The sequence below is a fragment of the Rissa tridactyla genome, chromosome 5, assembly GCF_028500815.1.
Source record: "Rissa tridactyla isolate bRisTri1 chromosome 5, bRisTri1.patW.cur.20221130, whole genome shotgun sequence".
NCBI lineage: Eukaryota > Metazoa > Chordata > Aves > Charadriiformes > Laridae > Rissa > Rissa tridactyla.
In genome coordinates, this window is record NC_071470.1 from 5,315,623 (window position 1) to 5,337,259 (window position 21,637).

Genomic DNA, 21,637 nt, shown 5'->3' on the forward strand with positions numbered 1-21,637 from the left:
ACAACAGTGGGCTGGGCGGAAGGAACCTTGGAAGAAAAGGACCCAGGAATCCAGGTGGACAAGAGGTGAAGTGCCCTTACACCAGAGAAGGCTATCCACATACCAAGCTCTACTAGAAAGTGTGTAGCCAGCAGGTCAATAGAAGTGATTATTTGTGCTCCTTTATTCAGACCACATCTGGAGTAGCATCATCTTTGGGCTCCCCAGTACGAGACAGACAGTGTGGTGGGACACTGAGGTGGTGACAGGATGGAGCACATGATGCACAGGAAAGGCATTTGTTCAGCCTGGAGAAGAGAAGGTTAAAGGTGGGGGGAACCTAAGCACTGACTTGGGCTACCTAACGGGTGGTAATAGAGGAGACAGACAGACCCTTTTCAGACACATACAACAAAAGGCAACAGACCTAAGCTGTAGCAGTGGAAATTCTAACTGGAGAAAAAAGAAAAAGACACAGTGCGGGTCAAGTATTGGAATGGATGATCAGAAAGGCTGCAGAATCCCATTTCTTGGAGATACTAACCCAGATGAGGCCTGAGCAACTGGATCTAACTTGTAAGTGAATGGTGCTTTCAGTGAGGGGTGAGACTAAATGCCCTCAAGAGATCCTTCCAGCCCAAACGGTTCTGTTCATCTTGAGCTTGAGCTTCAAGAATAGAAACACAGTTTATTGTATTTACCTGTTTCCTTTGTTTCCTCGACTAATTATTCTTTACTTGGAAGTCAAAGCACTATCTCCTGAACTATTAAAAGAAAAAAAGCCAGCCAAAAGCATACAGATTTCTAGGCATGCACACAAAAGGCCAAACCTTCTTTAAGATTTTCTCTAAAACATTAACCCCAAACTAAGCACACACTGTCTCAAGAGCTGTGCGTCCGCTTTTTCCATAAGGTTGCCCTGGAAATCAGAGAACCCACTTAACTAACCTGAGTCAACTGACAATTGCTCTGAAAGCTTGTATATGTGGCTCTATCAGATCAAAAATTGATCGGAAGAATCTAAAAGCCTCTCATATTCTCCAGTACTGCTCTTTTGTTACATGAACAGGAAAGTCCTGGGGAAAAAAAAAAAAGAGTAGTCATAAAAATCAGCACATTCCAAAAAACACCTGGACATTGATTCAAAAAACTCCTGAGTTTTTATGCACATTATACATTCCCATTATCCAGGGCCTGACAGAAAAATACTTAAAGTAACCATAATCACAATGCATCTATCTTTTAAGGTTGAACTTAGATCAGCAATTATCTATGAAGAAAACAGCAATTTTGCTGCCAAACCCAAAATTTCTGCTGCTTCTCTCCCCTCTGTCCCATTGTCAGATCAGTATAACTCAAAATGCTTCTACTTATTAATTCAGGCCAAAGAAAAAGATGTGTATAAGCTGTTTTAGTGACATTTTATTAAAGTAATTTTTCAGGTTTCACCCTCCCCCTCCACATATGTGCAAATTTCTTCTCCTGGCAGTGAGCCACAGACCAATTTTGAGGTGGAAAACAGTTGTAGGAAAAAAAGAGAAAGTCAGAAATTACTTTATAAATGGACACATCTTATAACACATTACAATGCTCCCTTTAGTAGCCAAATGGTTCATGAGCATTACACTTTATGTAATATCACAAATGCACAAAATATGCTTTGCATATGATTGCAAAAACAGCAGCACTCTAGAGCCAAGCACATGGCTTAATATTATAATTATGAGTCTACTTCAATGTAGTAGATTTTAATAAGACTTTAATAATACTGGTATGAAGCCAAATTACATAATGTCCCAAAATATGAAACAAAGCTTTTATAGAGAAAATAAAAGCTCATTGAAGTATAACCACATTTAAAAAAAAACACAAAACCAACCATCAATGTTATCTAAACAAAGCCATTAGGCATATTTAATTTTAAAAAATCAAATTAGAGAAAAGGAACTCAAATCTATTCCCAGATCTCAAGATAAAATTAAAAAGGATATTATTTTAGGCAACATTTATGAAAATGAAGGTACTACACCAGCACTGGGAAACAAGCTAACACCATAATTACCTCTTTTGGCACGGATACGGATATGGGTTGACTATCTCTGATTTCTCTCAAAGGACAAAAAAATGACTCAGTTACCTTACAGGTTGATTTTAAGACTGAGCTCTGTTGGATTGTCTAGGAACAGCTCAGACCAATAAAATAATTTCCTTCTACACATGAAAACCAACTCCAAGTAAGAGTCCAAAAGGTAAAGAGCCAAATGATTTACTCCCTCAGCCCCCTCCAATTCTGGAGCCTTGGGGAAAACAAGGACTTGAAAGCACCTGTGAAGCTCAGTCCGGCAGGGACCATTCTCAGAACAACTTCCCCTCTCACCCCTCCCCAGGTATGACAGCGTTAAATAGCAATTAAAAGACAAATCAGTATTTTATTTGTTGGATAGCGCACACATAATGTCACACATTCTTAAAGCTGTATAACCTTTTAAATATTAGTGTAGTGTTAGTTGGAAGATTAGTATTTGCATGGATAACATTTTTTGTCCTTTGTTAGGATCAGCTATTTAGATCCGCATATCCAATAGAGAGATCAACATATATTAGCGTATTCCAACGTACTGCTGGTTACAGCGAGTACTGCTGTTCAGCCGAGTTAAATCAGTGCTGACAGCCTATCAGAGCAGGTGGTGAGGAATACAGCAAGAATCAGAACCGTTTTCTTTACATACATTATATTGTCTCATCTGCATGTCTCTATACTTTTTAAGCAGTTTTGATAAAGGCATTAAAAAATTTTAAGTAATTTAGATTCCACATGACAAGATGAAGTGAGGGGGACATTTTATGCCTTGGATTTCTTAGAAGTCTACTTTAGCTACAGAAGCCATTAAAAAGTTGCAAGTAACTTGAAGATGAAAGGCATTAGCAGCTTTTTAGAAAAGGATAATCACACTCTTCTGGAGACTTAATGAGACTTAATTCACAGAAGCTTTTGACTTGGTCTGCTGTTAATTGAATCAAAGTCAATGATGATCTTGTTACACTTTGGCTTGAATTCCCTAAAATAAAGAAAAATAAAGATATTAGTGAGTAGTTAAAACATTTTGCTTGCTTTAGCTCCAGCTAAATTTTTGAAGGAATAAGAAAAAAAAACCCTTCTTGGATTCACATAGTTTTCATCTCTATGGGAGCCAATTATAGTGCACCACACTGAGAGAAACCTGGACAAGAAAGACTAAGACAAAAAAGACACATGGGGTGGGTTAGCCTGTACATTCTTTGGCTATTGGAGTTCATAAATTACCCAGGAGTCAAAGGACTTTTAACAACTTCGCTGCAGGTGGTGGCATCATGTTACCAGGGCTGGGATTTTTGTTCATATATATTTACATTTCGAATATGTTTTATATATATTTACAGATATAGGTACACATATATGTATCCCTAAAAATATTTTAATATACTGCATATGTATTATATATACACACACGTATGTATACGTGTGTGTATATAAAAGATATTTGAAATATATTTCGATAAATATTTTGATCACTTTTTGCCTGCCAAGTTTTCAAAGAACACTTTCAAACTTTGCCTATATAAAATCATTTTTTATGCTAGGGGAATAGATCACATTATGCATCATACTGGGGAAAAAACCAAACTAGTTAAGAGGGAATCATTTAAAAATTGTAACTTTAGAACTGTAAAATTAATACCACCACAAAATGTTTCCTTTTATTATCATTAGAGCATCTGCTGCAGCAATTAGAGAGGAAGGTATTTGGGGACCGAGCATATATTTTCCAGTCTACCAGTAAACAAAGGATTATGCAAATAGTGTGGATTTAGTGCCTAATTAAGCTCTGCAGTTCAGTTCAAGAGATTCATTAAGTACCACCTACATCCTTAACAATCAATACAAGAATGAATAACAGTCAACACAGAAAAGCACTCGCTGCTGACCACAGGAACTCTGAATACTTGGTCCAGAATAGCAATCCGAAACGCGAGAAACACTTCTCACCCTGGAGAAGTTACAAGATTTGACTTGCAAGAGAATGATTTATGCTTCTTAGTCAAATAGTCTTAGTAGACAGGAAATATACTGAAGGACTGAAACTGAATTTCAAGTACTGCTGTGTTTTTTTGCGGATGTTTCTTAGCCCACTAGGTGCCTTTCATCCTAAAATTTTATCTGTCAGAATTGTTATGTTTGCAAATTTTTCGAAGTCTTTATATTAATATTGTAAAACTTTTTAGAGTTGCAAAGCCTCCCTGACTGCATAATTAGCCTCACCCACAGCATGTTATTGCTATCAAACTAGCTGTTGAACAGATTGTCTTTAGGTATCTCTGTCAGTGTCTTTAAAAACCCCACTCTTCAAACATTTTTCAGATTCTCATTACTTTAAGGCAAATATTCCAAGTTTTATCCTTTTCTCACATGAAAAGCTGACCAAAGAAGACTGGACAGCTACAGGCACCAAGAATTAATTATGGGTGACTGCTTTGACACCTTCCCAAATTGACTGCAACAAAATGATACTGAAGTTTCAATAAGGATCAGGTAATCCACCAAATAAATGAACTGGATACTTGAGGTTTAAGGGACTTCAGGAGATCAGCTAGTCTAATGTCCTGCTCAGAGCAGGGTCAGCGATGACTCTCCCCAGTACAATGTAACCAACCATGATCACATTTGAAATTTCACTTGCAGTCCAGGAATTAAATGAGTATTCCAAATGGACCATTTTCTCATACAACGTTATAAAATTGAAATTTAACCACACACAAGGCAAAAAGAATGGTGCAACAGTCTGTGAATCCAGTATCTTCTGCAGGCATACAGAGCAAGCCATCTACAAACTCTACCAAAGAGTAAAATGCTGCACGATGCAAAGAAGAAAAACTTTTGCCCTGAAGCTGGTCTCTCTCATACACCATTTTCTTTCTCTCCAAAATAAAAATAAAGTTAATCCAAAGATCTCTTACCTGTATATAATACCTGCTAAATCAAACATCCGCCGTGCAGCTGTCATTTCTGTAGTGTCATGATACTTGTCAGACATAAAAATAACTTCCTTTATGCCTAAAAAAGTCATACAGAAAAAAAATGTTAGAATTACACTGGAAAACAGGACTGTCTGGTACACAAAATCAGAAAAGGCAGCATTCATCCACATGCTCTGGAACCCCTTGGTACACCTCTAATTCCCAGAACACTATGGATTGTACTTAAGAATAAGACTATATAGAGCTGTTTTGGAAGAGAGTTCTTTCCAAAATGTTAGAAAATGTTTTTCTCCCTTTTCACTTAAGTTTAACTCAGAAAACCAGAATCAAGAACTTGTGGGGAAAAAACACAAGATAGACAGACTAGAAATTAAGCATTTTTTCCCAAGTAATTGAAAATTATCTTCCTACCTCTCTAATATAAATAAAATCCTCTACAAAGAACTTAAACCCCAAATCCTATTCCCCTTTTAAATGCATAGCTATAAAAGGATGCTTTTTTCTTTTGGTCTCTGTTTTACAAATAACTCCCAATCCCAGGTTCAAATCCTCATAAACGCATGCTGTCCCAAATTGCTGAATGATCTATGCCTAAATCACTTAGGCAGGGGAGAGGCGTAAAGGCTGACCCAGGAGGATTCACAAGCGTTTCAGAGCCTATCAACATCTTACGGTATTTACCAGACATGAATATCAATATATTGCAATTTAGTGCTGACCTAAGCGCATAAGGAAAAGGATGAGTGACTACATTGAGGACAAGCTACCTTGAAGACCATTTGATTTTGATTCAATAAATAAGAGAAATGTAGCACAAGTACGGAATACCATTATCTTTCCCCCTCCACCTCTCTTCATTTCAAACCTTACCGACCAAAATAAAGCAGCATTCCATTTGCTACTTTCTTCCTAGATTCCTGAGCCCATTAGTGGCGAGAGAAACTCCCCAGAACAGCAATCCATGCCAGGGTTGCAAGATTTACTCAATGAGCAAAATATACGCTACCTTAAGCGGAGATTTTTACGGAACTGAAGCCTACTGCAGATACTGCCTAATCTGAAAAAAGGTGACACGTTTAGGCCAGCACACTTGCTGCAGTGGCACAGATTTATAACAATTGTAATGAAAGACATAATTAAAGTAGGATCATAGAAGTCTTCTGACATTTATGAGCAAAGATATTTTAAAATCTTCAAATATCTACCATGCATCACATTCAAATTAAAATTTCATGTATATACTCCCAACAGACCTTTTGTCATGCAGAAGTTTATTTCTTTCTGCCCTACTCTATTCAGTGTGTCAGAGCACAGTAAAATTGACAGTAATTATATGCAAAGCCTGTGTTGTTCTTTGGCAGCTCCTGGTCTAAGAAGTTACAAACCTAAATTAGAAGCACGCTTAGAATCACAGAAGATGCAATTAGCACTGGAAAAATTTGGCACCATTCAGATGCAAAAAAACCCCACAAGTAGCATCTTATGAAGTTGACAGTGCAATTAATTTAGATCTAACAGCAGCAATTTAACATCAAATACATCCCTGATAAGATACCAACGAGCAGGCAGCACTGCAACCCTGACAAATCAAGCTGGCACCACTCCTTACCTGCCTGGATGATGAGCTTTGCACATTCATTACATGGAAATAAGGCAACATACATGCTGCATCCTTTCACATCAGCTGAGTTTTTGTTCATGATGGCATTCAATTCGGCATGGCACACTGATTTAAGGGAAAAAAAAAAAAAGAAAAGAAACAATTCATAATACCATTCATTAAAATAAATCAGTCAAACTAAAATTAAAGTGTTACAATATAACTGCTTACATCCTTTCAAAGGCAAATAGCTTGCACAGCTTGTCATAAAGGGCAGAGGAAGAAATAAAAGTAGAAATACCAAGATCAATGAAGGTCAATTGTTGTGACCAGGCTGCCGATTAGTAATGATATCATTAAGCACATTAGCATTGCCATTTGCTAACACCTATTGCAGGCAACAAAGCCGTAGGCTGTGGGCCAAGTAGTTGCAACCACCCTAAGTGAAGCAATATCTCACAGCTTCATAACTCTCTGGAGTATCTAATTGCCAGTATAAAACAGCTCATTTATGTGTTTACATGCACAGATAGGAACAGTCTTATGGTTATAAGAGCACGCTGTGCGCTCTTAAAGGCAGGAGAATCGCGAAGTAAAACCCAGCAGCTCTGTCCTCTGGGTCTCAGAACAGCTCAGCGCTGCTACATGATTCTCTCACCCCAAGAATACACAAGACACACTCAACCATAAAAACGTCCCAGCTTTAATATTAAAGTGAGTTTACTGCTCATTAAAAGGTGCCAGACTTCCCAAGCAGAAAAACAAAGTCCTCTATTTCTCCATGGATTTGAGCTAGGCCAGGTAGCCTTATTCCACCATAACACAATAGCTCTTTCTGGACAGATCGCACCTGAGGGTTTAAGTTTTTATGCTGTAGACATCAGCAGATTATCTAATGTGTTACGAACACGGGTGAGAAGAGCGCAGTTTCTGTTGTCCACCAGGAACCTCTGAAAAAAACATTAGTATCTCTGCAAGAACTTCCTGTTTACTCCTAGGAATGACAGCAAGTTGCATAATTTATATACCGACCTACGAAGAAACTGCCTGCTGCCCTGACTTAATTCATAAACAGGTGCTGAAGTGCGGTGTGGGTTTGAGCTCATTTAGAGACCTGCATGTGCAGACGACATTAAGAGTTTTTCCACTGCTTGAAGAACAGATTAAAAGAAAAATAAAAAAAAGTAGTTTTCCTCTCCCTTGTGTACATGCGAAAATTAAACCAGGCAAAGTTTCATGGTACAAGTTCATAGTATACCTGCTACTATATACTGACCTCTGTGTGAATGATCTCACCAGACAAAGAATAATCGAGTGCAGGACCTTCAACACACGGGAATCCTTGCTGAATAGAAATGTTTTCCGTATGTGCTAAATGTCTACATGGAATTTTCTACATAACAGCTAACGCAGTACAAATTTACAGCCCAACTTACAGCGGGCAAGCTTTCCCATGCAGACAAGCCACAAAGGACCAAACACGTGCTAAAGAAAGCTCAGTATTGACTTCCGCAAGCAGTCCCCAGCATCACCATGGCCATGCTGTCCACATACCTTCTCATAACCAGTAAAGCCAGAAACTAACATAAAAAATAGGAAATTAACAAAAAAACCCCCCCACAACCCAAGCACCATCACATTAAGGTTTCGATTACTATTATTGTTTCTATTGCAACTGTAATTGGGTCACACTTTATTGTAAACGTATGCCATTAAGTGTACAAGAAAAACAATTACATGAACCTATACATTTAGAAAACTCCAAATATATTACTGAGTTGCACTAATCTTATATAGCCTTATTTTTCTGGGGTTACAGAGGACTGAGTGAAAGAGTATCATTATTTCCGCAACTGGAACTAGGTTATGTCAACAGGACAGAAAAATCACTTTTAAGTTTCTTTGAACAATATACTTATATTCCAGGCAGCAGGCTCAAATATGGAAGGCCTCCAGATGGAAGGGTGAGGGAATGTTTTCAAAGGCTCACAGAACTAAAAAAACCCAACTCTAATTCCTTCAGTAAATATTTTTCCTTCACTAAAACTCCGAAATCTTCAGCCATAAAACCAGACAAGTTTCATTATTAGTACTGCAACAAGTTTCCTTCCTGAGCTGATGAGAAAGAGAGGCTCTTTCATCAGACTTCTATAAACTTTCAACAACAAACCTCTTCCCAAGCAAAAACAATTCCAGGCCAAAAATAACTTACAGAAGATAATCAGCTGGAGCGAGGGAAAAGAGAAATTTTGCCTCCTGATCATCCTAACACAATCTGAAGTTAAGAACAATTACAACTCTCCAGTGTGGAAAGAAGAGAGAGGCAGTAATAAGAGACAGCGACTAATCATTCCAAGCCAAAAAGCAGCAGGGTGTCCAACAAACGCAGCAGGCTTTTGTTTCAAAAACAAAGGGAGGCAGGTTTTTCATGCACACTGTAGCCTAACCAAGTATTTCTTACTGCACTTACTGCAGAAAGTAGTATGGCACCAGAAGTTTGCATTGATTCCAGAATTCATCTTTTTCCTTCCAATATTTTTTTTCTTTTTTCATCTACTGGACTATTAAATACAAAACCATTTTGGCTCAGTTGTTGGAACTCGGAAGAACATTCTGGGGAACTATCGTCACACGTGTCTTTGTTTTATACATTTCCCTAGACGTCTGCTACTGTATGGGATATTATGCTAGATGGTCCTTAAGAAGGTAGATGCATCAGACAAATATTTTTAGGCTTTGTCCCATCACTCTTCATTCCCTGTTGCTCATACTCCCCTGTCTCTGGCAGATAGGCATTGACTGTTACCAATTTATAGGTAAGAGAGTCTGCTAGCCGCAGCTTTTTCTTATAGACCTGCCCAGCTTTGTACACAGCATTAGTGAGAGACTGAAAACAAATCAAGGAGTCCAAAATCCCTCTTGTTAATAAGCAGTTCACATTTGGAGTGTTATGAAGTTTTGTAACCTGTTAAGTTACATATTGCTGTCTTTCAGACAGTAAGAAGCTAACTTAAAATATCCTTTCATAGGTGCACAGTATTCAGAACTCTGAAAACTGTATATTTAAATAGACTAGTAAAACTAATAATTTTTACAATACCCTATGGGGCGCCCCAGTGTTTTGATTTAAAAAAAAATATATTCATGTATAGCCAACATAATATTAAGTCTGCAATGCTGGTTTCCAATTCTGGAAAAGTGGCTTGAAAAGTATTCTCGAAAGGCTTCATTAGCTGAAGAAATAACCATGGAACGAGAAGTTAGTGTGTGTTCTGACATTCCCACCACCTGCTACTATATTCACGAGAGGGAGGGAAAAAAAAAAAAGCAGCAGAGGAACGACTGCTTCATTACTGGTAGTATTAATTGCTAGCGTTTCTATCTTTTCTCATTGCATACTGCTTTGTGTTGCATGTATGAGGTAGCACTCATCCTTCAGCCTACCTGTAAATAAGAGACCCCTACTTACCCTATTAATGGTCATTTTTCAGGATTAACCACTTAACATGAACACGCTCTTAAGTGAGTTGCAGTCAGAAGTACCCTTCCCACCTACTAAAAGTGTTCTGACTAGTGATTTCATAAGAAGCATAGGACTAGTCAAAGCAGTTCTTAATACTGTTTAAAGGCTTACATGCTTGATGAAGAGCTTGGGATAGGGACCACCATAACATGTCACCTTTTAAGAAGCAATCAAAGGAGGGGCTGGGGGGAGTGACCTTTTTATGTGATTAGTTACTAACCGAGATGGACTAGGAATTTTGAGAAGTTATGCACTAAATATGGTGTTACATTTGAAAAGAATACATTTCAATGCATATACATGGTCAGGCAGGAAGTTTTGATTTATTTATCAACCTAAGTTTTTATACTGCTATGTTAACCAACTTAACAAGTATTATGGGTTCCCAAAGGTAATAGCATGGCCTTCTTCAACATCAACCTGGCACAGAAACAGATACAGGGAGTTCTGGAATTTGGCCCACTTCTCAGGTCTTTGGAAAAATCTTCACCTTTTCATGTTCAGCCTTTGTCCACCCCATCTTTGTCCAAGCTCTACCTCCCAGTTATTCTTTACTTGCTGGACCCTTGACACTGGGCATAGCAAGGATAAGGAAGGGACCGAAATATTATTGAAAGGAACAGGCTCTGAAGTGACAGCCACTGGGGACAGTGCTTGATGGATCTGGAATTTGTAGAATGACAGCAATCTTTTTTCAACCTTTGTGAAGCTTAGGGATGGTTGCTGGACACTGCATATGGGGAAGGCAGGACACTGATGCTGGGCGGCCACTGCCCTCAGCCATTCCTTCTGCTCTCATCCTCGCTCGGCGTGCTGAAGAGCAGTTGCTGTGGTCAGGGCAGGGAGGCAAGGAGAACACCACCAGATTTCACTGGAGTCCTGGTCTCTTGAGACTGCAGTCAGAAAAAGGCAACAGCCCCAGCCTCACTGCTTACTTCCATGAAAAAAGAGAACTGGGAAGTGAAGATGGGAACCACACAGCCCATTTATGAACATCAGAGAATGAACATCAAAGAAGTCCCTCTCAAAACCAGAGAAGCATTAGCTAATCCACCCCATTTCCCAGTTCCTTCCATCCTGCTCCAACTTCATTCTACCCTCAGCAGAACAGAGAGGCATTTCTTAGTGGGCAAGCAGAATGAGAGATATTATTCTTGGTGTTTCCAAATCTCCAAACTTTCTAGAGACGCCAGAATGACAGCAGAATTGGCCAGAAATCGATGCAGGACAAGAGAGTGAGTGGCTGCAGGTAAAAACTGTCTCCTATGGATCCCCTTTACAGCTGAAGCCTCAGCTCTGCACTGCCAATTGGAGAGTGAGCATCACACTTCTTCATAGTGCCTTATCAAGTTTTGTGCTGTCAAAATAACAGCTTCTACAAAAGTAACATTTGCCGGAATATCTCTGAGTGTTCATCTCTAAAAAATTGAAGAAAAGCTCATAATCCTAACAGGAGGAAATGTTGATAACAGTTTGTTTCGTTTTACACAGCAGGTACCGTTCAATTAGAGCATACTTTTTGCCACAGCACATATTTTATCATATCTGAACCTGTATAAATATTTGTAAGCATATTTACTCAATATTTTCTCTATTGCTCAGAGGTTTCTAAATTTGCCAGTCATTTTAATTTAAAACTCTCTTAATTAGACACTGGTTGTCAAATGGATGTTCTTAGATTACAGTGGAGACAGAGGGCATAACAGGAGCACAGCAACTAGCATTAGTGGGAAGACTTGCGTTAATAGGAGAAAAATGTAGTATTTTAAATTATTGGTGAGAGGAAACTGAGCATCATCAAATCCTTGAATTCATCTAACAGAAACAGAGGGCATCCAATTTTGACACTGAAAGCCAGAATTTCGTCTAATTATTAAGAAGCTTCTGCACACAGTACTGAACACAATGCTTCAGGAAGAGCTTTTAATAACATCTTAGTAAAGTAGGTGTTCAAAACTGGCTTCTGTTTCTGCCATGTGCGCAGAAACATCCCTGCTCCTGTCACTGACTGGCAGCCTGGAAAGAGCCAGTTCCAACATAACAATGAAAGCCCAATTCTGTGCTGTGAAAAATAGCATTCTGCAAAACACCCAGTGCTTTATGACATAACAAGGCTATGCTACCAACCCGTTCAAATATATGCTAAAACTAGAAGGAAAAAAGTTTTAATCTGCTTCAAGACTCTCATAAGGAATGCATAGTATCAATACAGGTGACCCACATCACTATTCCTGTAATATCCAAATGCCTTGCAAACATTTGTGTCCTCTAAGGTAAAGTGTGCACCACCTACCGCATTTTGATGCTTTCTTTCAGTAGCAGCTCAGGTTACACTTAGATACGGATAAATACAAATTTTTTTAATCAAGCATGACCCTTTCCCTAACACTGAGCTGAGCAGAACCCACACTTGAGGGTACAGGTAAGATATGTACAGTATATTGCAGCAGACACAGATAACTGAAACACTGTTGAATTTCAAGCCAACAAGTTTCAAGATACAGTAAAATTTAAGAGTGACGGGACTTGTTTAGCCTCACAACAAAAGTTCAAAGGGTTACTGTCATCGGTAAGGGCATGGGGAAGGAGGGAAAGGAGGAAGGATTAATCGCAGTGAATAAGAAAAGCTAAAAAACAATGCTGGCACACACAAGAATGTATAAACTAACCACAAATAAATTTAGGGTGGAAATTGGAAGTTTTCTAGCCATGAAACAGTGAATCTGATCAGAGCTGTGGGGTCAATGCATCCATCTGTTCTGCTGGAGCTCAATAAATTTATTATAGGATCATCTAACACACTTCTGCAGAGATAACCTCTGGGTCCAATCCCCTGCTATGTCTGTGCTGCTAAACTGACCCTTGGCCCTGAGGCCAACTGGCACAGGCTGGCTCCTGTTCACCTTACTCGGGGCTCCATCAGAACTACACAGCACTTGGCCCCGGGTTTCCTCAAGGCTCCACAAATCCCACGGCACCACATACTTATTTTGTATGTCTCGGTTCAAAGTGCATAAAGAAGTGAGATGACTTTTTGCAGCCCACCAGAGTGGTATTTTCACAGCATGAACCAGAGTATGTGCTGCATATCCCCCAGTATGGCCTGAGGGAGGGAGGAGGGTTAAGCATACCATCTCAGCAGGCTTTGCATTACAAGCCTATACAGGATGACAGTTTTCTTCCAGCCTTTCTTCCTCCCTGCCCTCCGGAATAGCCTTTGAGTGAGCCATTCGCAGAGCAATACTTAGGCTTTGTTCTGGAGAAAGCTAGTCAGAGTAGTCCAAAGCAAATGGGAAGTGAGCTAATGTTTACACCTAACCTACAACAGTACATAAAACCAGGAGGTCCGCATTCAGATCCACCCCTGGCCCTTTTCCGTAGCACTGCAGCTGCATGAAGTAGCTCTAGAAGACATCTTCCAAGCCACCATCAGCTTCACCTAATAAGCCAGAGTGCAGCTCTAGTGATGAAGGTGCCAGCATTCCCATGATAAGGTAATGGAGCACACAGTAAGATTGTACCATCTCCGAACAAGCTAGTCAGGAAAAAGCAAGGCTAAAAAGTTCAATTTACACAAGTGCTGTTATGATTAGCAAAAGCGGAAAGGAAAACATGACAGTTTAATGAGATTTTAGCAGCAATTCTATGTGTCTCTGCATCTACCAGAATTTTTTAAAGCATAAGATTTTTTTTTAATATATATACTTGTCTGGTCTGTCAACTGTGCTATCAAGATTAATAAGAAATTGCTAGAGTTTAAATGATCTGTGAATTACAAAATAGGTCGTTTATTCATCACAGCAGACACTCTATGTTTCGAAGTTGTGATTTTTTTTTAATGAGGTGAAGACTATGGTTCTTGGGGGGAAGGGTTACTTAGGAATTAGACCAACTCCTAGAAGTGAACTCATTTCTCGAAGCTGTTAGATTGGTTAGTGCATTTTTTTAAACATCATGTATTAGAGATTTTTACTTTACTCCACATTTTTTGGAGTCAGAGTTAACTAAAAAAAAAAAAAAAAAATTCTCAGGTCATCTTTTACAAATATTCCTCACAAATTCATACAGCATTTTTAGTTTAAATTGGTCAGTGTATATTTGAGTGCCTGGAATATGCTCTGGTCCCAGAGACCACCCACACTGATTTTAGTTCAGAACTGAGACCTTACAGCAGCATAAAGATTTAACCAAAATCAATATTCTGTTTTCAGTGCTTTATATTTAATCAATGGGCTAACACTTGTTTCTTCACACTATAAATAAAGAGCAGTCATACCAAGTCGCACCATTATGGTACCGTCACTGTATGTAAAACCAGTGCTTCTGTGCTTTTGAGCACACTTAAGATTTGGCAGGAGCTGGCCCTAGTATCAGGAATACATCTCTTCCGAAAAATAATATGAAACTGTCTCCAGCTTAAGAGTTAATGTTAGAGGTTTTATAATAAATTGGTAAAGTGAACAAGGACAAAGTACCAGGGTTTTAAGAACTCAAGTATGAAACTGATGAATTATGTGCTGAGCCACTGCATATCATCTTTCACTTCAATGCTATGGGAAACTAGGAAATGTAATGCTGGTTTTTAGAGAGAGCTCTGGGTGAACACAGGGAACGTCAAAACTCATGCAAGTCTAATTTCTGTATCAGACCAATTGTTAGAAGTCACAAGTAAAAAATAGAATTAGTAGGCAGAGATAAATACCGTACGCTGGAAAAGAGTCAGTATCTCTTTGCAGAAGCTGAGCTCTAGTGCTCCTTTCCCCCCACCCAGGCAGGGGAAAGGGAAAATTTCTCAGGGGTCTTGTTCAGTTTTGTGATTCCTCCCCCTGCCATGCCTGAGCCCAGGATGAAGGAGCTCCCAATACCCGTTTTGCCTTTGCCCATGGCTTCTGCTGCATTGGTCTCATCCCACAGAGGTGCAGCAGGAGCTGGTGTGAAAGCAGAAAGATGAAGAAGGGAGATTTAGGAAGCATACACTCCCAGCTTCCTTATCAGTCCTAACCACGGCTCCTCCCCAACATCAGCTATTGCAGGCCACGAGGCTGCTCTCAACTCTATTTCCATGCCCAGCAGACAGCACTCGTGGCATGAAGCCCGAGACAGCCCAGCAAGCCCAGCCATGCTCTCTGTAATTTCTGCGGAGATGAAGACTCAGAAGCAGCAATCATCTGCATACACTGCAACTCTGTGCTAATGAGCTCCGTTATATTTACAAATTTTCACTACACAATCCAAAATGGCTAATCCTGATTTCACCAGGAAGTCAGTCCTTCATGAAGACTGTTTCCATTTATTTTCAGAGCTGTGATTTTTATCCTGATGTACCACATACGGGCACATTAACAAAATCAGGTAAGTGGAAGAAAATATTGTCGATATTTTACCAGCTGAACTTCCACATATGTGGACATGATAAGCGTGACCAGTCAACCACAAGAAGCCTTACCATAAGGATATTTCGTGTCTAGTCTGTGTGCTGCTGTTCTTGTCCAAGGTAGTACATCATCACTGCAGCCATTAGGCATCCCATTGTATCCAATTCCAACAATCTTGTTTTCTGAATTTACAATGCAGGCACCGACCTAAATAAAATCAGATTTATATAGTACAAACAGCAGGCAAAATGATGCATCAACAAGAAAGATGAGACCTGAAAAGTCAGTCCCACAGTTTTCATTTAAGAGATACACGCTTCACTTTATATTAAGTCACACCATCTAGTGAGCAAGGCTACAACTGTACCTCACTGGTGCAGCTGTAAAATAAATGAGGGCAGACACAACCCTGCTACCCCTCTGGTGAAGCAGGCCCCATCCCAGCCTGCCAGCACTGTTCCTTGTCCCACTATGAAGTGAACCTAGTTCAGGGCGCAGGACCGGCACTGAATTAACCCTACTAAACTAAGTTTTCTGTCAGTTCAACTCCCCAAAATAGCTTTTCCAGCAGCCGTACACAGAAATGCATCAGTGTAGAGACAGGCTCACAAACCTTTGTGGTTTGTTTATGCAAACGCGCACCAAAATACCAGACCTTTTAACTCCCACCCTTTATTATCTCAATCCAAGTCTGCACAGGGACCCTTCTTACAGCATGAAGTGTCCCGTTTTTATGTTTTCTGCCCATATTTTAGATTTATTGAAATGGCAGTAGTACGGATTTTAGTTCACACAATGTGTTTATCAACCAGCTCTTGGATAACAAAAATTTAGCCCTAAGTGAATAACCTTCAGAGAACTAAGAGCCATAATGTACAGAAGCCAGAGAGTAATTGAACAGACTGTTAACGTGCATTTTATTCCACGGCTTTTCTGGGATTTGCTTCCTGAACTTTTTCACACAAAGGAAGACTAACAGGACAACTGGGCCCTGCGGAACAGCATGTTTCAGGAGATGTATCAATCACCTCAAACCAATATTCAACATTGGGGCACATGAAAGAAGCAAAGACTGGGGACAGAGAGCAAAGCGGGGGGGGGAAGGGGAACCTGAGGGAGGAACCAAACTAGAAGAAAACGCCAGTCAACGCAAGAACAAACAAAAGGGAATTTTTATACTCTTACAGGTGAGGAAAAGGAACTTGTAAAATGCTGTGTCTTAAAAAATGACTATGTAAAACTTCCAGTAGTTTTATCCTTCTCTAACAGTAACTATATTTACTGGAAAAAGGAGAGAAAATGCATGTGTTATTTTAACCTCCAGATGAAAAGAAGATTTACAAAACTCCAAGCAGCAAATGTACACACAGAATTATACACACGAGGTCACGCCCAATAGGAGAATTTCTGTAATAAAAGGTGCTGACCATGTTAAAAATCGAATAGCTATATACTGAAATAACTTTTAATAAGAAATCCCTGAAAGTGCTACATGTGCATCTGAGGCGATGTGCAATACAGATTAGGTTATGTTATTCTTATACGTTGCTTTCTTACCTGAGAACTTGGATCCTTGCTTCTTTGTGCTGACAAAAAAGCTACTGCCATAAAATATTCAGGCCATTCCAAATAATCCTCTCGCTTTTTGCAGGATGCTTCATTGCCAAAACTATAGTTTATGGAAAAAAACCAGCCATCAGCAAACAACAAATAGCTAGAGTTATTACAGACTGTATTCTTTTAATGTGCACAAGTTTAAAGTAACCAGGATCAGAATCTGGCTAAGACTGCACATTCACTAGTATTTTAACAGAAAAACCATCAGTGTTATGTGCTTTCCAGGAACTTATATATGCAACATTTCCTTTCAGGGGAAAGGCATCCAAGCGAGGTTGCAAATTTCAGTTTTAGATAAGAAGGCTGAGCTATTCAGAGCACTGAGCTATTCAAAGAGGGAGCAATTTATCCTTTATAGATAACACTTTGTGTATTTCTAAGATTCAGGTATATCATGTACTGACATTCTTTCTCCCCAAACAACATAATCTTTTTTATGATGACTGCGCTAACTGCAAGCCTCTAATCTAAGCTATTTTGTACTTCTGCCTACGAGAAGTGCTCACTATTGCCAGGAGTTTGCCTCTCGTTACAACACTTACCAGCAAAAACCAGAGGCCATTCTGATAGTCCCCTGCTAAATTTCTCTTGAGATTATGTCCTATGAAACGCTTCCAAAAACAGAGGAGAAGGGTTCAAGAACTTTTCCCTTAGATATAATGTATAAAAGTGGCACAAAAGGTTGCTTCTTTCCCTGCACTGGGGGGTTTATTTGGGGGAAGGAAGGAGGAAAAAAAGTGATGCATCATTTTTCTCTTGCCTCCTTATGGCTGAAAGAATGCTTGGGCAGTGTAAGGCGCAGCAGGGGAATTTCTGTGCTTTTCAGCTTAAAGAGGGGAAAGACAGACATGTCTCTCTCTTTGCACTCCCCAACATATTTAAGCTTTGCAAATTTCCCCAAACTCTCGCCAACCATTGCTACACTTGGAAACCAAACCAATGGAACATCTCAAATACAGTAATTAGCCTATCAAAATACAAACGGCACAGTACTTTTCTTCTTGGGCTCCCCTTACCAAGGACTAGAGCTTAAGACTGAGATACCCTTCTAGCGACATACAGCCACACAGAAAAATACAGCATAGGCAAGCAGCAAGACATCTCCTAACAACACTAGCACCAGCACTTTTGTAAGACAAATAAACATTAGAAGACAAGTATTTTGTTAATTATTATTTGTATAACTAAAAACATGTATTAGAGGCTTGGAGTTAGCTTGTCATGAAGAGGTTACGCTATTTGAGTGAAGACAATGCCAGCACATGATAAAATTTGTACTTTAGGAACCTACACGGTGCTGTTTATCAAAGATAAATTGCTGGGTTTGAATAGTTCACATATGGCACATTACAAGTTAGCAATTTCGGCTTGTTCTTGGAACGAATGACGATCATCTTTAAGGCCATGGTCTCAAGGTAAGGAGGGAGAAACATCTGCTCTTGGTGTAACCAGCACACCTCTCCCACAGTTAGACATTGTAAATAGTGCCCATAAAGCAAACACACAAATCAAGTATGTGATCCTGAGAGTGCCCAAACTGGCTTGAGTCATCATAACTAAAGGGTTGGGCCTACATCATACTAAGAAAGAAGGGTGTTCAGAGAACAAGAAGCTCACAGCAGACTGAAGAAATTAAAGACATGCCCTCACACCTCCCTCCCCATGCCAAATTGAGCTTTGACAGGTTAACTGGAACGCCAAGAAAGTGCTTCAGCTAATTTAAGTGATTATTTAAAATATCTCACAAAAGCAGATTTACAAAATCCAAAATATCACTGGACTTTAAATGATCAGTTTAATACATTTGCCAACTACGTGACAGTCACAGTGATGCCTTTGGAGAGGCACACCGCACACAATGCAGAACTGCACCGAATAAAACATTCTGGGAAAAAGGTTCCAGAAAGACAACAGTACTCTCAACTAAGAGATCGTGAGATCTCCTTTTGTTAAATTATTCCCTAGCAACCCTATTTATTCAAAACACAACAATAGCTACTATTTACTTTTCTAATAAATACAGAACTGTGTTTAAGTGGAGGTCCCTCAGAGTGCCAACTTCACAGGGAGAGGAGCATATCTGAAAAATGAGCAGAAGGCTTACATCAAAGAGAACATAAAAAAAAAGAAACCCTTACTCAATTACTTCTACTTAATATCACCGTGTTTGGCGAGATAATTCCCTCAACTCAGTGCACAGGAATGCAAGAGTGTGAAATGGGTATAAAACACTTAATTTCTGATTGAGCAGAAGCCAAGGCCTTGGCTAGCAGTCAAGCACACACAGGAAAATTAAGTTTATGGATTTGGGGCAGCTGATCCTCTTCCTTATGCTCATTTGTAAGTTCCAGAATTGCATGAATGAAAGCTACTCTAGAAAATATTACAGCAAGCTGTAAAATAAGCAATTAAGGTTCATTCTTGTGGTAACTCATAAGAACTTATGAATAAAAATAATGGGAACTGAAAGCCATGAAGGTAACAACTGCTCAAGAAGAAAGGGGGAAAAATATCCTTAAATTCTGGGGTGATTAGTAGCCTGTAGAAAAGTCTGTGTAAACAGTATTTCAAAGGAAAACAGACAAAAAGATTCTGCAATTAGAAGACAGTGCCTCCCTTTTCAGTTCTTTTTCATCCATCTAGGCTTCAAGTAATCTGTAACACCGTCTGAAAATGGAAGAAGTTTCATTCAGCTACCAAAAAAAAGGTCTATCTTAATGAAAAATTTAGTGGAGAATCCTCAAACAGATTATATCCCCTCAAATCTTTCCATAGGACCATTACGACAGTCAGCTACACAACAATATAGTACAACAGGAGAACTGGTGGGTATCAGACTTTTTTCCCCTTCTCCCTCTTTTTTAAGTTTTTCCTCTACTTTCTTATCTCTGATGTCACATGCATTATGTCCCAACTTACTGTAGTAGTTCTTTCCCCCAGTATCGTGTGCTACTGAAGACCAGCCATCAGTATTTTGTCACTCAGCTCACAGAATTTAAGGTGAGAAAAGAGGTAAAGCATGTATTAAACTGAAATAAGAACCACATTTTTGTTTAAGCACCTGCAGTGCTCCTGTTCCCCAAAAGCCAAACCGGATATGTGTTCTCGATGACTTTCAATACTAGCTCCTTCCTTAAGTCTCATAATTTATGATTGCTTTTATATCAAGTGAACGTGGCATTTCCTCTACTTAAGTCTTGCCATCTTTCTCCTCACGCAGGTACTGAAGTAGGATCATTCCCTATTCCTTACTAGGAGGTAAAGTTTTGAGAGAGAGAGATGGAGGGAAAAATCAACCTTACTGAAAAGTTTACTTACTGTGCATTGAAAATTACCTATATTAATTTTTTTCCTGAGAGATAACCCACCAAACCTGTAAATACAAACGCTTTGTAGGAATACCGAGCCCCAACCGAGCAGTACCGGAGTGTTTCCCTTCACCGCCCCCGTGAGTTCTGTGAGGGGGAGCCCCCCCCCGGCCCGCGACCCCTCAGCGGCCATGCTCCTTCCTCCTCCTCCTCCCTCCCTCCCCACCTCCCTCCCTGCCCGCCTCAGAGCCCCGGCCAGGCCCGACCCGCTCCGGAGGACACCGGCCGCTCTGTCCCCTCACACGCCGGGGCCGGAACCGCCGGCGGAGGGGCGGGAAGAGCCCGGAACGGGCACCACGCGGCCGCGGCCTCCCGCTGCCCGCCGCCCCTCCGTGCCTCTGGCCCCTCAGCCCAGCCCTCGGCGGCAGGGAGGCGAGCCCGGCCGCGGGCAGCCTACCCGTTAAGGTGGCGACCGGACTGGTGGCCGCTCATCCCGCCGCTGGCCCGACCTCTTTGGGCACCTTGGCGCCAAAGCGGGAGCGGGCGGGGAGAGGGGCGGGCGGCGGGGAGGAGCGCTGAGGGGAGGGCGGGGGGGTACCCCGCCGCTGTGTCGCGGCGAGGCCCCGCGCTGAAGGCGGGCGCGTGGGGCTCTCGTTTGTGTTGGCCCGGGGGAGGCCACCTCCAGCCCTGGGCCTTTGTGGGCCTCTCGTTTGTGTTGGCCCAGGGGAGGCCACCTCCAGCCCTGGGCCTTTGTGGGCCTCCGCCGTGCTTTAAACGAGTTACTTTAACATGCGGCCTCGTCGCTTTCGCTTCTCTGACAGGTGCTGCTTCGAGCATTGCGCTTTGACACGAGTGTGCAGATTTTCGCCCAGTTCATGCTCCTGAGGTGAATGCTGTTTATTAAACCTTGGCATTAACATATTAAAATGTCTAAAAATCGGGATTTTTTTGTTCTCCAGATATGAAATTCATGTGGAAAGCAAGTTATGGTTTATTAATACCTCCAGCTGCTGCCAGGTTTTAGAATTCTCCCAGGATGCTCAGGTAGACGAACATAAATACATAGATAGTCCATTACAGTGCAAAATAAGTGGTATAATAATAAATATTAAATGTTGGTATGGTGTGTTTGTCTTCGCTCTGTGAGGAGCTGCCTGCCCGGGCTGGCAGGCTGCCACTGGGGCCTGTCTTCATGGAAGTACTCAAAAGGGGAGCAAGG

General features: G+C 40.5%; 1 protein-coding gene across 3 annotated transcripts; it reads right to left on the reverse strand.

Moving 5' to 3' along the window:
- Nucleotides 1-1,381: 1,381 nt before the first annotated feature.
- DCTD (dCMP deaminase) lies at nt 1,382-20,971 on the reverse strand. Of its 3 annotated transcripts, none has more exons than XM_054204251.1 (6): nt 20,876-20,971; nt 17,051-17,162; nt 15,565-15,700; nt 6,605-6,721; nt 4,975-5,071; nt 1,382-3,038 (listed from the first exon to the last, which is right to left on the reverse strand). In XM_054204251.1, exons 1-6 carry the CDS (start codon nt 20,908-20,910, stop codon nt 2,960-2,962), a joined length of 576 nt encoding a protein of 191 aa, XP_054060226.1. In that variant the 5' UTR covers nt 20,911-20,971; the 3' UTR covers nt 1,382-2,959. The 3 variants fall into 3 exon arrangements, with proteins under 3 accessions (XP_054060226.1, XP_054060227.1, XP_054060228.1); XM_054204252.1 differs by lacking the exon at nt 20,876-20,971 and adding an exon at nt 20,685-20,823; XM_054204253.1 differs by lacking the exon at nt 20,876-20,971 and adding an exon at nt 20,030-20,149.
- Nucleotides 20,972-21,637: the final 666 nt, after the last annotated feature.